This window comes from Oncorhynchus mykiss, chromosome 19, assembly GCF_013265735.2.
Source record: "Oncorhynchus mykiss isolate Arlee chromosome 19, USDA_OmykA_1.1, whole genome shotgun sequence".
Classification (NCBI taxonomy): domain Eukaryota; kingdom Metazoa; phylum Chordata; class Actinopteri; order Salmoniformes; family Salmonidae; genus Oncorhynchus; species Oncorhynchus mykiss.
In genome coordinates, this window is record NC_048583.1 from 45,856,602 (window position 1) to 45,871,587 (window position 14,986).

The 14,986-nt window shown below is 45.0% G+C and overlaps 2 protein-coding genes across 7 annotated transcripts in view; one reads left to right on the forward strand and one right to left on the reverse strand.

The window, feature by feature from the left end:
• The window catches only part of LOC110497991 (uncharacterized protein KIAA1522 homolog), a 46,608-nt gene extending 40,629 nt beyond the window's left edge, over positions 1-5,979 (forward strand). For all 6 annotated transcript variants that reach the window (XM_021574507.2, XM_021574509.2, XM_021574508.2 and 3 more), the window contains 3 exons: positions 51-164; positions 323-3,697; positions 3,801-5,979. In XM_021574507.2, the coding sequence (XP_021430182.2) occupies positions 51-164; positions 323-3,697; positions 3,801-3,868 (3,557 nt within the window). In that variant the 3' untranslated portion in view covers positions 3,869-5,979. The remainder of the gene's footprint in view (positions 1-50; positions 165-322; positions 3,698-3,800) is intronic.
• Positions 5,980-11,168: 5,189 nt separating this feature from the next.
• Positions 11,169-14,931, reverse strand: LOC110497994. The gene is made up of 8 exons (XM_021574519.2): positions 14,223-14,931; positions 14,019-14,128; positions 13,836-13,939; positions 13,530-13,704; positions 13,290-13,407; positions 13,023-13,102; positions 12,658-12,746; positions 11,169-12,520 (listed from the first exon to the last, which is right to left on the reverse strand). The coding sequence occupies exons 1-8, from the start codon at positions 14,754-14,756 to the stop codon at positions 11,757-11,759; spliced, it is 1,974 nt and encodes a 657-aa protein (XP_021430194.1). The 5' UTR covers positions 14,757-14,931; the 3' UTR covers positions 11,169-11,756.
• Between the last annotated feature and the right edge of the window lie 55 nt (positions 14,932-14,986).

Below are 14,986 nucleotides of genomic sequence, written 5' to 3' on the forward strand. Positions count from 1 at the left end.
TTGTTGATTTTGACCTAATATTTCTACTTCTTTTTGTCTTGTTCCACCAGCTTCAACCTTCAGGCCCCTGAAGTCAGAGAAGAAGCCAGAGAAGACCAAGGCCAGGAGGAGACACAGGAGAACCACAGTTATGGGGATACCACAACACATCCAGAGGGAACTGGGTACGCTACTCATTATTTATGCTCTAAAATCATTGAAATGTCAATATAGACCATTGTGAAGATATCTGTGGATAATTTCACCTTCAATAAAAGCTTCTGTGCTTGTATTTGCTTGTGTAGCTGTTTATTCTGATTTGTCCTGTTGTTCCTCACTAAAGGGCTGGATAGAGCATCATGGGCAGCTCGTCGGGTTATAGACGAGGATGGGCTCCATAACGGTGAGAGCCTGGACATCCACACCATTGATGGGCCTCACCTAGCTGATTCCCAGGAGGGTGTGAGGATATATCTCCAGTCTGTAGAAGGCTTGCAGCCCGTTAGTGAGGACCAGGTCCAGAAGTTCCCCTCCCGGGCCGGTCACACAGATGACCTGGCTCTCCTCCAGCGCATGGGCCCCCAGCTGTGCGGCCTGAAGAGGCCCAATTCCCTGGCCGTCCCCTGGATGACCACGGTGTCCGGCCTGCCGCACCATCCCCCCAGCCCCGTCATGTCCATGTCCCCCCAGGCCACCTACATGTCTAAGATCATCCCCAATGCCGTGCTGCCACCCTCCATCGACGTGGTGGAGATTAGCCATAACCGCAGCCGGAGCAGTGTCCGTACCGTCAGTAAGAGCAGACTGCTGCTGGCCAGCCCTGCCTCCTCCAGAGCCTCCTCCCACGCCTCCGCCATGTCCTCTGCCTCCCGATACAACCCACCACACTTCTCTGACAGCTCTGGATGGAGCCACTCTGAGTCCTCTGAGACCCTGGTGTCTGACTCCTCCACTGTCTCCTCCAACAGCACCACCAGACAGGGGGGGGATGGGGAGGGCTCATCCAGGGAGATGGCCCTGGACAGAGAGAGTATCCACTCCTCTGTCAGTAAGGCCTCCAGGACCTCAACCATCAAAGGCAAGGGGAAAGCCAGAGGGGATGATGGCAAACAGGAGGGGCCCTTCATCCGAAGCCTATCTGTGATGAAGTCCAAGAGGGCACCGGCCCCACCCAGCCGCTCCTACTCCTTACACATGGACAAGATGAAGCGGCGCTCACGAGACCTGACTGACATCAGGGTGGCTGCCCCTGCCCAAAGCAGCCCAGTCCGTAGTGGGGAGGCTAAGGCTGTCAGTGCTGGGGAGACCGGCTCTTCTCCCAAGCCCTCCAGCAACAAAAGTAGCCCTGGATACACAGCAGACACCAGCTCTCTGGATGAGTCCTCGGGCTCTGTGACCACCAACTCCTTTCACACCCGACAGCAAGCAGCCAGGGAAGAGGAGAGGAATGAGCAGCCAGGCTCCACAGGCTTCTCTCCCCAGAAACAGACCCCCCAGGAAAACATCCTGAAGAAGACTGTTTCCCCCTCCAGCTGCTATCCCAGCCCGGGTAGCATGCCCACCCTCCCCTCCAAACAGACCCATAACTCATCCCCAGGAAACAAGAGGGGCATCCTGGCTAAACTAGCAAGCATTTTCCCCAAGGCACCATCCCCATCACCTGTTATTCAGCCACAGGCCTCTGACAGCAGCAAGACTGTCAGTCCATCCCCTCCAGTCGACACTGTAACTTCCTCACCTTCAGTCATGGCACTCAGAGAGCTGTTCAATATCCCTCCCCCACCCAAAGTGTGTGCCCCCTCTCCTCCTCCCCCGGAGGTATGGGCACACAACAAGCGCACTTTTGAACTGCTGCTAGGTCCCCCGGCCCCCAACAACACGGATACGCTGGTGCGAAAGAACCCAAAGGATCGACGACAGCAGAGGCAGTCTCCTTCCACATCAAGAGAGGATTCTGAATCTGCACCAGAGCAGGAGGCAGGAGGTGTGCTAGATAGGGTCACTGAGTCTCTGTCTAAAGAGCAGACCAGTAATCCAGCAGCGCTAACATCTGTGTCAGGAAACGGTCAGGAGAGTCCAAAGGTCCAGGAAAAAGATGGGTTGAGTCCAGTGGTTATAGAAGTGGGAGATAAAGGACCGACTCAAATAGAGCCTTCTGAAGGTTTGAAAAGGAATAGTGAAGTGGCACAGAAAGTTGAACAAGAGAGGGTACAAGGAAGTCAGTTGGTGGTTGAACCAGAGAAGGTCAAGGTAAGTCAGATGATAGGTAAACTAGAGACGGTCCAGGCAAGTCGGTTGGTAAATGAAAAGTCAGTGAACGCCTCAGTAGCTCCAGGAAGGGGCCTAGGAAAAGTAAATACAGAAATACAGACTCCTGCTACAGAGAAAAGGACTGAATCTCAACTTAAAATGGACACGTTGTCTATGCTTAGCCCTGCTCTAGCACGCGTCTTGCCATCTCCTTCTCCTCCCCCAGCACACTATCCTCCCCTTCCCCCTTCCAAACAGACCCCGCCAGTGACCATACTTGGGGTCCCCTCAGATTCTTCACCCGCTCCAGAGCTCCCACTAGTCTACCCCACTGGGGAATCCTTCTGGCCTCCTCCCCCACCTCCCATGGACTTGGCCACCCTTGGTGATGAGCTTGACCTCCCCCTTCCCCCACCACCCAGTGGTTGTGAGGAGGGGGTTATTATGACAGAACCTGTGCCCCCTGTTTCAGAGGGGACAGTGGGTGCTCCAAACCCTGCCCGACCTGCACCACAGGAAGTTTCATCTGCACCCCAGGGAATACCGCAGCCCAGTCCAGGGATCACAGAGTGCCAGAACCAAGAGAAGATGTCCCTCAGCAAGAGCTCTCCCACTCCCCCAGAGAAGGCCCCCACTCCTGTGGTCACCCCCTCCCTTCTGCAGATGGTCAAGCTGAGGTCTGTCAATAATGGTGACCAGGGTCTGAAAAGGGACCAGAGTCAGGGACAGAACCATACAGAGGTCACTTTGAGGGCCAAACAACCCAGTAACGGGGAGGCTCCACAGAAGCCTATTCGAAGGTCTCTGATCATGACAGCTCCCCCTCCCACTGTCACATCCCCACCTACTACTGTTGTCTCACAACTTCCCACAGCCACTGTCCCAGAGGCAGCCCTAACCTCAGCCACTGTCCCGGAGGCAGCCCTAACCTCAGCCACTGTCCCAGAGGCAGCCCTAACCTCAGCCCCAACCACAACCACAGCCAAGTTCCAGCCCAGCATAGTTAATTTACCCTCAAAGTCCTCTACTGTCAACTCTCCTACAAGTAAGTCTCCTTCTGCCTCAGCCACCATGAGAATGCAGGAGGCCATTCGCTTGAGGACAGAGGCCAGAAGTAAAGAGGGGCCTCCCTCTCATCTCAGCCTGCACTCCCCAACTTCCCCAACAGGTCTCAAGTTCCCCTCATCTACCGCCAGTTTCATCTTCGCCAAGAGCACAAAGAAGGTTGTCATAGAAACCCTCTCAACCCCTGAGGCCCAGGCCAATCTCACAAAGAAGCTGGTGGCAGAGCTTTCATCTATGTCCAATCCATCCAAGTCCATAGAAACACAGAAGGAGGTGGCAGTCAAGGTTCCACCACCTGTGGCAAGGAAACCCAGGCTTAAGGTCACAGATGCAGAGCCCAGTGTGGAGACTGAGCATGTGCAAACTGCGGGACAGGAAGCACAGCCAGCAGACAACACTGAGGGTAAGGGATCTGTGATTCTGACACAACCATACTTGCTTCCTTTGTTACAGCTATTATCCATTCATGTTGATCTGATCTGACTTATCTTTCTCTCCTGTCAAAGGTGCTCCAGAGGCTCCAAACGGGACAGCAGTTAGTGTTGAAGTGTCACCATCATCATCATCCACATGAGCAACACTGCCACTTGGCAAGGACTAATCATTCACAAAGACAGACTGACTTTTACCTGTAAATTGAGAAGACCCAATGTGTCAAACACCATATGTCAATCACAAGAGGGAGAGAGATGGATCAAGGGGTGAGTGGATGAGAACTACAGAGCCTTCTGAAGGCAAGGCAACAGGACATAGCTAAATGTTGCCCTGTCAACAACAACAAAAACAATCCTTTGAGTTTATATGAAAATGGTGTTGGTCTTTAATTTCTCTAATACTATTTTTTCTATTTTAGAGTATTTTTCTTTGCCAGAAGGACTTCTTACTGGTCTGATTAACAATAGACAGCCATGGACAGCATTCTGGTCTAGGTACAAGGCTAGGTTGCCCTCTAGTGTCAACTATGGAATGTTACAGCTACTGCCGTTTGGTACACAAAACAATGAAAAGTTTTATAATCCACTTGTCTGGATTATATACCAGAATGTTGTATTTTTATATATTCATATCATTATAAGATCATGCACTATTAAATTGTGTTAAGTTCCCATTTCATCCTTCATGTTTTTGCAATAAACATTATTTACCTAATATCATTTCCTGTAAACATCTTCCATTGCATTTTGGGAGAAAAAAAATAAATGTTTTTTTTCTTTTGTTCTACGTTTCAATAATGTCAATATTTTATGAAGTCATCTGATGTCATCATATTTTCTTATCTCCCTAGCAACTAAAATGATGTCATCAGAACTGGATGATGTCATTTGTTCTGAGGATGAGAATCATATTCATGCTGAGAATCCCAATTTACATGTTCATATTTTGTTTCTCTGTTGTTGATATGAATGTTCATAGATTTGTACTGGAAGCTCATCCTTTGTATAAATCAAATCTCAGTCTTTCACTAGGAGTATTTGAACAAATAGGTATTTGTCTTGTTTTTAATTACTTGTCCCTCAGATTTAGATACACTTCCTTTCAACCAGATAGGAGCTATATTATACATTGCATTTATGTTGCTAAATTGTCCAGAAATTGGGATATTCCTCAACTGAATGAAATCTGCTTTGGAAGTACTAAATATTATTCAAAGTGATTTCAATGATAAAAGATTATGAAAAATGATTAAGTATAGTTTCACTTATTTCAATATAACCGAATAAATTGATTTATTCACAATGAATGAATTCAGCCATATCATTATTTCTACCCTTTTTCTGAAACATTTTGAGAAAAGTTCTGTCAATATTTTATCAGTCAGTTAGATCCATTTATGTGAGAGACACACACACACACTTCCTGCTCTCGGGTTTCCCCCAGGTTTGTACCTTTTCTGTCTTATCAGGATGTTGAAACTTCACATTCACACACGTCTGGTTTTCCAGTGTCCATCTTAGACACATCTTTTGACAGTCTGTTGACAGTTATAATTTAGACAAATTATTGAATAGATTGACTGTATATGTAATGCATATTTTAATATTGTTATTATTTAGATTTGACATAATATATTGTTTACGTTTGAATGTTTGATTTGTCTGTCTCCTGGGTAATGTGTCAAACCTTGACAGGGGTAACAAAATAATCTGTTACCTTTGTCGAGGTTTATTTTTAAACCAGATGTTTATTGTATTATTGTTGCTGAGCTGCTATATAAACTCTTATTAGAGGGCATGTCTGAGAGAATCCATGGGGAATAAGGGATTTAATTTATGTGAGTGGATGGATCTCTGTTGGGGCTTAAAACGAAATGCCTTGATATGAATTGGGGTGTATCTTGATTTACAATGACAAATGAATAAGCAGGTCATAGAAGATCCTAGAATAACGTCAAAGATTATTTGGCAATGTCCTTGTGTCACTGACGTTGTGTGTCATTTGGCGGACTCTAGCTTCTGTCACAGGCTTTCACCTCATCGAGAGGGAAGCCCGGGCTAGGCGGAGTCAGTGACAAAGAGTTGCAGTAAGTGCATGGAGTATCAGTAGGTCATTCATTCCTCAGCATAAACTGTAAAATACCAGTGCCTTGACTGCTTCTGATTCACTGAAGGACTTATTTTATTGTGTAGCATTGCTGGTTGAATAAAGTCAACTCTGTCATGACCTGGACATCATGAATCACTCAAAGGATGTTTTGTTTCTCTCCAGTTATTTAAGACAGTGGTTCACAAATGTTTTGCTTCGTGACCCACCAATTTAAGTGTCTGTTGAGTCGTGACCCAGCATAAATGGTTGAGTGGTGAAAAAACATACCCAGACCATAGAATAAGTATAGAAAAGGTATTAATAAAACCCTCAAAACATTACTGAATGTAGATTTGAGTATGGGTTCTAGAGACCAAAAAAATTATAATACTATATATTAATGACATTGTAAAAATGCACAAAAAATATCCTCCTGCAAACCAGTTTGGGAACCACTGATTTAAGACTTCCTTCTCTGGTAAGACTCACTTCTATGGTACTCCTGGTTTTACTATCAATGGGACCTAACTACACTGATGTAAGACTGTCTGTGTCCCTGTCGCTGTAGTTGAATTTGAGATATACAGCATTATGTTATTTTGTTATGAGATAACACATCAGTAGTACCAATGATTTACCATATTACTGTTTAAATAATACGTTGTTTACCAGTTAAAACGCACAGTCTTTCTCAAACATTAAGTGTGTGCTGAATTTACCACTATCCAGAGTGGTTAGTAAAACTGTTTGTGTTCCTGTGTCTGTAGATACGTTTACTGCAGGAGGTTGGTGATATCTTAATTGGGGAGGACGAGCTTGTGGTAATGCCTGGAGCGGAATTAGTGGAATGGTATCAAACACATGGTTTCCAGCCATTATGAGCCATCCTCCCCTCAGCAGGCTCCACTGGTTTCAGATCTCTGTTCCCAGTCTGTCCAAGCTTGCCATCCATGGTGGAGATAGACTGCAGCTTCCTAGACTGCAGCTTCCTAGACTGCAGCTTCCCTGACTGACTGAAGTTTGCCGGTGACAACGATATCTTAACTTTAGCAAACACCAGTCTCAACATCAACAGTGAAGAGGCGACTCCGGGATGCTGGCCTTCTAGGCAGAGTTGCAAAGAAAAAGCCATATCTCAGACTGGCCAATAAAAAGAAAAGATTAAGATGGGCAAAAGAACACAGACACTGGACAGAGGAACTTTGCCTAGAAGGCCAGCATCCCGGAGTCGCCTCTTCACTGATGAGACTGGTGTTTTATGGGTACTAAACTCAGGAAGAAAAAAAACCGTCCTCTCACTGTCAACTGCGTTTATTTTCAGCAAACCTAAAATGTGTAAATATTTGTATAAACATAACAAGATTCAACAACTGAGACATAACAGTAACAGTCAGTATCTGGTGTGGCCACCAGCTGCATTAAGTACTGCAGTGCACCTCTTCCTCATGGACTGCACCAGATTTCCCAGTTCTTCAGTTCTTGCTGTGAGATGTTACCCCACTCTTCCATCAAAGCAAGTTCCCGGGCATTTCTGGGGGGAATGGCCCTAGCCCTCACCGTCCGATCCAACAGGTCCCAGACATGCTAAATGTGATTGAGGTCCGGGCTCCTCGCTGGCCATGGCAGAACACTGACATTCATGTCTTGCAGGAAATCACGCACAGAACGAGGAGTATGACTGGTGGCATTGTCATGCTGGAGGCTCATGTCAGGATGAGCCTGCAGGAAGGGTAGCACATGAGGGAGGAGGATGTTTCCTGTAACGCACAGCGTTGAGATTACCTGCAATGACAAGCTCAGTACGATGATGCTGTGACACACCGCCCCAGACCATGACGGACCCTCCACCTCCAAATCGATCTCGCTCCAGAGTACAAGCCTTGGTGCAACGCTCCTTCCTTCGACAATAAACGTGAATCCGACCATCACCCCTGGTGAGACAAAACCGCGACTCGTCAGTGAAGAGCACTTTTTGCCAGTCCTGTCTGGTCCAGCGACGGTGGGTTTGTGCCCATAGGCGACGTTGTTGCCGGTGATGTCTGGTGAGGACCTGCCTTACAACAGGCCTACAAGCCCTCAGTCCTCTCACAGCCTATCGATGACGGTCTGAGCACTGATGGAGGGATTGTACGTTCCTGGTGTAGCTCGGGTAGTTGTTGCCATCCTGTACCTGTCTCGCTGGTGTGATGTTCGGGTGTACCGATCCTGTGCAGGTGTTGTTACACGTGGTCTGCCACTGCGAGGATGATCAGCTGTCCGTCCTGTCTCCCTGTAGCGCTGTCTTAGGCGTCTCACAATACGGACATAGTAATTTATTGCCCAGGCCACAACTGCAGTCCTCATGCCTCCTTGCAGTATGCCTAAGGCACATTCACACAGATGAGCAGGGACCCTGGGCATCTTTCTTTTTGTGTCTTTCAGAGTCAGTAGAAAGGCCTCTTTAGTGTCCTAAGATTTCACAACTGTGACCTTAATTGCCAACTGTCTGCAAGCTGTTAGTGTCTTAACGACCGGCCCACAGGTGCATGTTCATTAATTGTTTATGGTTCATTGAACAAGCATGCGAAAAAGGGACATTTCTTTTTTTTGCCGAGTTTATTTGAATAGACTGACGACTTTCAGAAGAAAGTTCTTTGTTTCTGGCCATTTTGACCCTGTAATCGAACCCACAAATGCTGAAGCTCCAGATACTCAACTAGTCTAAAGAAGGCCCATTTTATCGCTTCTTTAATCAGAACAGTTTTCAGCTGTGGTAACATAATTGCAAAAGGGTTTTCTAATGATCAATTAGCCTTTTAAAATTATAAACTTGGATTAGCTAACACAACATGCCATTGAAACACAGGAGTGATGGTTGCTGATAATGAGATACACCAATGTAGATATTCCATAAAAAAATCTGCTGTTTCCAGCTACAATAGTCATTTATAACATAAAAAATGTCTACACTGTATTTCTGATGAATTTGATGTTATTTTAATGGACACATTTTTTAAAAATTTCTTTAAAAAACAAGGACATTTCTAAGTGACCGCAAACATTTTCATGGTAGTGTATATACTATGATGTATTTTTTATTGGTCCGTGGGCCTACGAAAGGGGTGTGGCCAACGATTGACCATCCCTGATTTAGTGGGCCAAAGCGCTCTGTTGAGCAACAAGTCCAGAGGTTTATTGTTACGAAACTCTCCTATCAGAGGCCGTAAAAAGGAAACATGCTCAGACATGAGCATCTACAGAAGGTCTTCCTTGAGAAATAAGGGATTGGAATGGATTCATGTGGATCTTTGTTGGGGGCTAAAAACTAAATTCCTTTATACGTTCAAATCAGAATGGGTCTGGATCTGGATTTACAATGATAACTTAATAGACAAGTCATGCAATAAACTACTGCCTGCTATGTACCTGAGTGTCATGGAGCCAGTGTCAGAATGAAAGATTAGTGGTTCTTTCATTTTCAAAATACATTGCATGACACCAGTGCCTGGACTGCAGCTAATTCATTGAAGGACTTACTTGAATTTGACAAATACCGATTGAATACAGTAAACTCTGTCATGAGTTGGAAATCCTGGGTCACTCAATTATGTTTTGTTTCAATCCTGTTCTTCAAGGGATCTTATTCTGGTATACACATTTCTATGGTACTCTTCTTTTACTGCCAATGGTAACTACTTAAATGTAAGGAGTAATGTGTATCTGATCAAAAGTGTCACTGTAATCATGATATCTTAGATGGGGTAGTGAGACTGTCTGTGTCCCTGTCTGTCTATAGTTGAATTTGAGATCAAGGTTCCCAGTGAACCCCAGCTTTCCATCGTGGGGCAGCATGTGGTACTAGACTGCACTTTTCCTGTGGGAAAGGTCTGGGACCTGGCCAGCAGTGTGATCACATGGGAGAGAGGGCTGGAGGTGATCCACAGCTTCTACTACGGTCAGGACCAACTGGACAGACAGAGCAGACATTATGCCAACAGAACAAGCCTGTACCACTCAGAGATGAAGAGGGGTAATGCCTCTCTCATGCTGGACCATACCAACCTGGGGGACAAAGGGGACTATACCTGCTCTGTGAGCACAGTGCTGGGCAGTCAGAAGACCATTCCCCTGAAATTAGCAGGTGTGATAGAGTATTAAACATTCTCCGCTTTGTGGACTGAAAATGACTGATGTCCTAGAAAAGCACTGTTCTTTATCACACCAATTTGGGTTTCTTGGGATGTAAAATGCTTACTGAGATAGTTTAATTGCATGAAAGAATATAAAGTGTATCCATGACCTCTATTTCAGCATACACCTGGACTTCACAGCATCTCCAAGCAATGTGGAGCTAGTCTTGACCTCACAGGGAGGGTATCCCCGACCCTTGGTGCAGTGGCTGGATGACAGCGGTGATGATGTCACTAATAAAACAGTCATACATCTTTTAGAGGACACACATGGACTATACTCTGTCTTCAGTACACTGACCCTACAGGGACCTGTCAACAAGACCTTCACTTTCGTCCTGAAGAACAAGGACCTGAGACAGGAGATCAGAAGAGCGATCACACTTCAGAGGTAAATAGACAATATCCTGGATTTGAAAAACCCTTGACATTGCCTCTCTACTGCACAAATGTTGAGAGAGAGAAATATAGAGGTCAGTTGTTTAGACGTAGAGTATAATCGCAATGTTCAAACATTTTCTTCCCAGGAAATGAGAGGTCAGTGGAAAAAGTGGAAAGAGTTTCTGAAGCCAACAGAAAAATATGGACAATTCTTGTTCCTATAGTGACATTTGTACTGCTGTTGTTTGTACTATTAATATCAGCACTGAGAAAAACATGTGGGCCAGTGGAAAATAAATGTAAGAATATATATATATATATATATATATAGATGAATGAGTCTGATTTTTGAGACTGTTGGCAATGCTGCCCAGAGTACTTTCCCAAGAAGTTACTGCCATATTACTTTATAGTTTACCATGTACATTTGGGTGGTACTTAAGTTCTGAGATACCGCCAATATTTGTTGTTTTGTTTATTTATCAGACAATGATGCAATGGATGCTGTTGAAACAATGAAAAATGCCAAGTTTCACTAACTATAATGAGGATTGTAATGGTGGTTGTACTGGAACTGCTGGTAGAGTAGTAACAGTGGCATTGAGATCATGCTAAGTCACAAAAAAAGTTATCACAAATATAAAGTATCAAAATCATGTTAAACTCATAAATTATCTGCTTAGTGGATGACTAGATTTACACTAGATAGGTCATGATATACTGAGCATACAGTAATAGTCTGAAAGTGAGTAATACAGTCTCCATGTCATGTTAATGGAATGTAAAAAAGATCACCCATAGCTTTCTGTACCAGTCAGTTTATTAGCTCAATCAAGGTGAGGCAATGCAGTCGGTGTGATCTGGAACATTTTCAACCAAAGATTCTCAGTCAGTGCGACAGGGAAACAAACATTAACTTCCTTTATAGCACTTAAGACACACTTAGCGGAGATATTGTGGATACTGCTTGGACAGCAGTGGTTGGTTTGTTATCCCATGTTCACATTTTACAATGACCCTAGTTAGCATGCTCAGAAAAATCATGTAGTATGTACAAACATTGTGGGGCAAATGTATTAATGTAATGTCTGACTGGGAAAACAGTGGGCCTATTGATGTCATTATCAGTATTCTTCACCTACCGTTATGTGCATTTCCTGCTTTGAGATAAAGACAAGGAAAGGATTTGTAATTTTGTCTGAAAAGTTTACTTCCTCAAATGTTTAAGTCAAAGTAAAACAAATCTTGTAGAAAGACTTCCCATTCCATCTGGTGATGAAGAAATTAAGAGTTGCATTATTTATTTCAACTGTATCAGTGGTGTACCGTAGTAGAAGTCTATGGTTAAGATTAGAATGAACCACTGTATGGTCTCAGTCACTGACCCCATCACCACTTGAAATGCCAAACCCTGGGCAAGTCTTTCCCACCGTCAGTCCCGGACTCTACCAGCCCGTCAAAATCACTAATGATCTCCTCACCAGTCTCAGAGAAGAGTGGAAACGTCTTGTCATCCTCATCTGTTTCCCCAGACTCCACTCTTCCTTCCTTCCCCTCATCCTCAGGAATCACAAGTGGTTGCACCTCACCCACCCCAAATCCCCATTCCTTCATGGACTGTGAAACCACCTCTTCCTGTGATACAGACTTTCCCCCCATCTCTGATCCCAGGGAGGACTCCTCCTGTGGATGCATCCATTGCCTTTCAATGGAGCCCTCCTCGGTCAACACTGATCCCTTACTCTCCCATGGATTCCTCTCTCTCAACTCTGCCCTCTCCCATGGAAACTCTAGTCGCAACCCTGTCCCCTCAGCTCTAAACCCTGACCCCTCTCCCCTTATCAACTGTGAATCCCTCACACCTGACCCCTGTGTGCCCTCAAATATCTCCCCCTTTCTAAACACAGTCTGAACCACTGACTCCTCACCCTCCAACGGCACTGATTCATCCTCCTTGGAACGAGTATAACCCTCTTCCTTATCACGATACTTCTCCACGTCAATGGTTTCCAGTAGATCTGGGTTGTCAAACTCATCCATTTTGGTCTCAAACCAGACAGTGTCTTCAACTAGTGAGGGACTGACTGGTGGGAAACCACCCTTTGGTGCGGATGGCTGATCTAAGAGCAGTAGAGGCCCGCTGCTGGCAAACCCTACAGGATATGGAAATCAACAGGTTAGAAGTGTCATCAATACTGGAGGCCTCATCACCATGGCCTATTTGAGCACAAGGGAGATGTCAGTGCTGTATACCCAAACCAGTGATTATGGGTTAGGTTGAGTCACTTACCCTTCACCATGGATCTTCTGGGTTTCGGTGTCACACATTTGGAGTCACAGCAGTCACAGATGGAATCCTCTCCCATGACAGCTTTCCACCTACAGAAGGGGAATCAAAGAGACTACTTATATTTGTAATTTAGCAAACGCTCTGATCCAGAGTGACTTGCAGTTATGATATTCAACTTAAGATTGCTTGGAACAACAACAACCACATCTCAGACATAGTGTGTAAAACTTCTCAAAGCCGCCATCAGCAAAGTCAGTACAAAAAGGCAAGTGTTAGGGGTGTAAAGGTCTTGAGTGCAAGGAGGAAGTAAATTCAAGAGCAGACTACATTTCCCACAGTGCAACATCTTACTCCTACCAGCATACCTGTTCTCTTGGTAGGTGCAAGACTTGTGTATGGGGCCGGTTTCCTCTGATGTCACATGCAGTTTACAGTGAAGGAAGACCTAGAGGAGATGAAAAGATTAACTCTGATAAAGGAAATTGAAAAATTAATGTCAATTATTTTATTGCTCAAAGGCCACAATTAGTTTGCTTATTTACAATGAACAGCCCTGTTAATATGCATACATGCAACATAAATGTCCAGAGTGATTGAGATTCAATGATAGGGTACAAGTCTCCCATACTCACCGGTGTGTCTGGGTCAGAGGTGAACTGGAAGGCACTGAGGAAGAACCGGAGGGTGTCATCAGTCCTGGGGGAGACAAACTGAGAGCCACCAGGGTTCTTCTGGCTCTCCAGCATGCAGCTGTGGATCAGAGAACAATGAGTTTACACTCAGGTCAGTGTAATGTGTAGGTTTATATTCCTCCTAACCAAGTCCTTATCAGGTGCAACCCAAAGGAATCTCTGTTCTCCATGCGTACATACCCAAAGTTGTCAATGACAGTGAACTTGAGGGATGTCTTGGAGTCTTTAGATGTTGTGGCATAGCAGTGGTTGATGAAAAGCTTTCCTCCATGGGATAGATTAAGTGCAGAAACCTGGAAATTAATGGTCTGTCCCAGCATGTACACCTGGGACTTGGCTGGCATGGCCCATGCATCTAAAAGACATGAAACAAAAGACATATTGCTGAATATGTAAAAACATGTCACAACTGGTTTGCATTAAAAGTGATTATAAAAATCAATTCAATCTTGATCCACTCATAACCAACCACAACATTATCCTCACCGTCCATCAGCTGGATTCGGAAGTTAACGCGCCCCTTTAGCTTTTTAAGCACGGTGTGTGTTTCCCACGTAGGGCGCACCACCAGCTGATAAACATGATGATACCTGTGCAGAAGGATATGGTTTATCGGTTTATAGTGATATTGTAGATATAGCCGCATCATTAAATTATGAGGCGACTAACCTTTGAAACCGACACTCGACCTGCACGTTAAAGCGATGCGCTCTGCGTGGGAACCAGGTCAGAGGCGTGTAATGGAGCACAAATGTATAGATGAGATAACCCGGTGGCATCTGTCAGTGATGAGATTAAAATGTTATAATTTCATACAAGCAAGAACGTTAACTCCAACAAGACTATCAGTTTAATCACCTTCAACAATCTTACCTGCCGTTTGCCATCACACTCCATCAATGGATACGAGAAGAGCAAGTCACCATAAGGCATGAGAACACCGTTACTCTTGCAGGTGCTTCCCAGCGTCAACTCATCTGTGTCGGCCTCAAAACCATAAAAATTCCGTTTGACCCGGACCACGAAGTCACCACTGGAACACGTAACCGAAACGTCCGGGAGCGTAGCAAAATCAGGTTGAGACTTTGGTACAGTCCTATCGAGAAGCGTAGGGCGCTGGATCTCGGGTGGTGGAGAGGAATATATCCTTACAGGCGCTGGTGTGAGTTGGGGTGTTCTGAATGAGATACTGTGAGAGAGTATCCTCGGGCTTGATTTTCTGTTTGCTGTGGATGATAGGTGGGCTGTAAGCAAGTCACCAACGCCTTGTGATGTGCCCAGTTTGAGGATTTTTCTCCTGCCAACTGGACGTGAAACAGACGGAGACCCATAAATACCCGATGTAGATATTGCAATACTAAGTGAAAATACTCTCCATAAAATACAGAGCCACCACTTTATTTTCATCGCAAGAAATGTGATGTTTCGTTTTCCACCTTTCTGTAGACACGGGTGTCCTCTATACCGAACACAGCTTGAGGTGATTTGTCATTAGGTAGGCTGAACTGGGACGATGTTCCAATATGTAAGAAATACACCCTTGCTTGAGTCCTTCCTTCCTTCCTTGATAAATGCCCAATCACTGATCTAACATGATTGTACCTGAAAGTATGAGTTCCATTAAACCAATCCAGTCA

Excerpts from the sequence above, each read along its gene's own strand:
- LOC110497994 (XM_021574519.2), bottom strand. The coding sequence starts at position 14,756 with ATGAAAATAAAGTGGTGGCTCTGTATTTTATGGAGAGTATTTTCACTT. Across the intron at positions 14,129-14,222 it reads AGTGTGATGGCAAACGGCAG|ATGCCACCGGGTTATCTCAT; the intron begins GTAAGATTGTTG and ends CATCACTGACAG. Across the intron at positions 13,940-14,018 it reads GTCGAGTGTCGGTTTCAAAG|GTATCATCATGTTTATCAGC; the intron begins GTTAGTCGCCTC and ends CCTTCTGCACAG.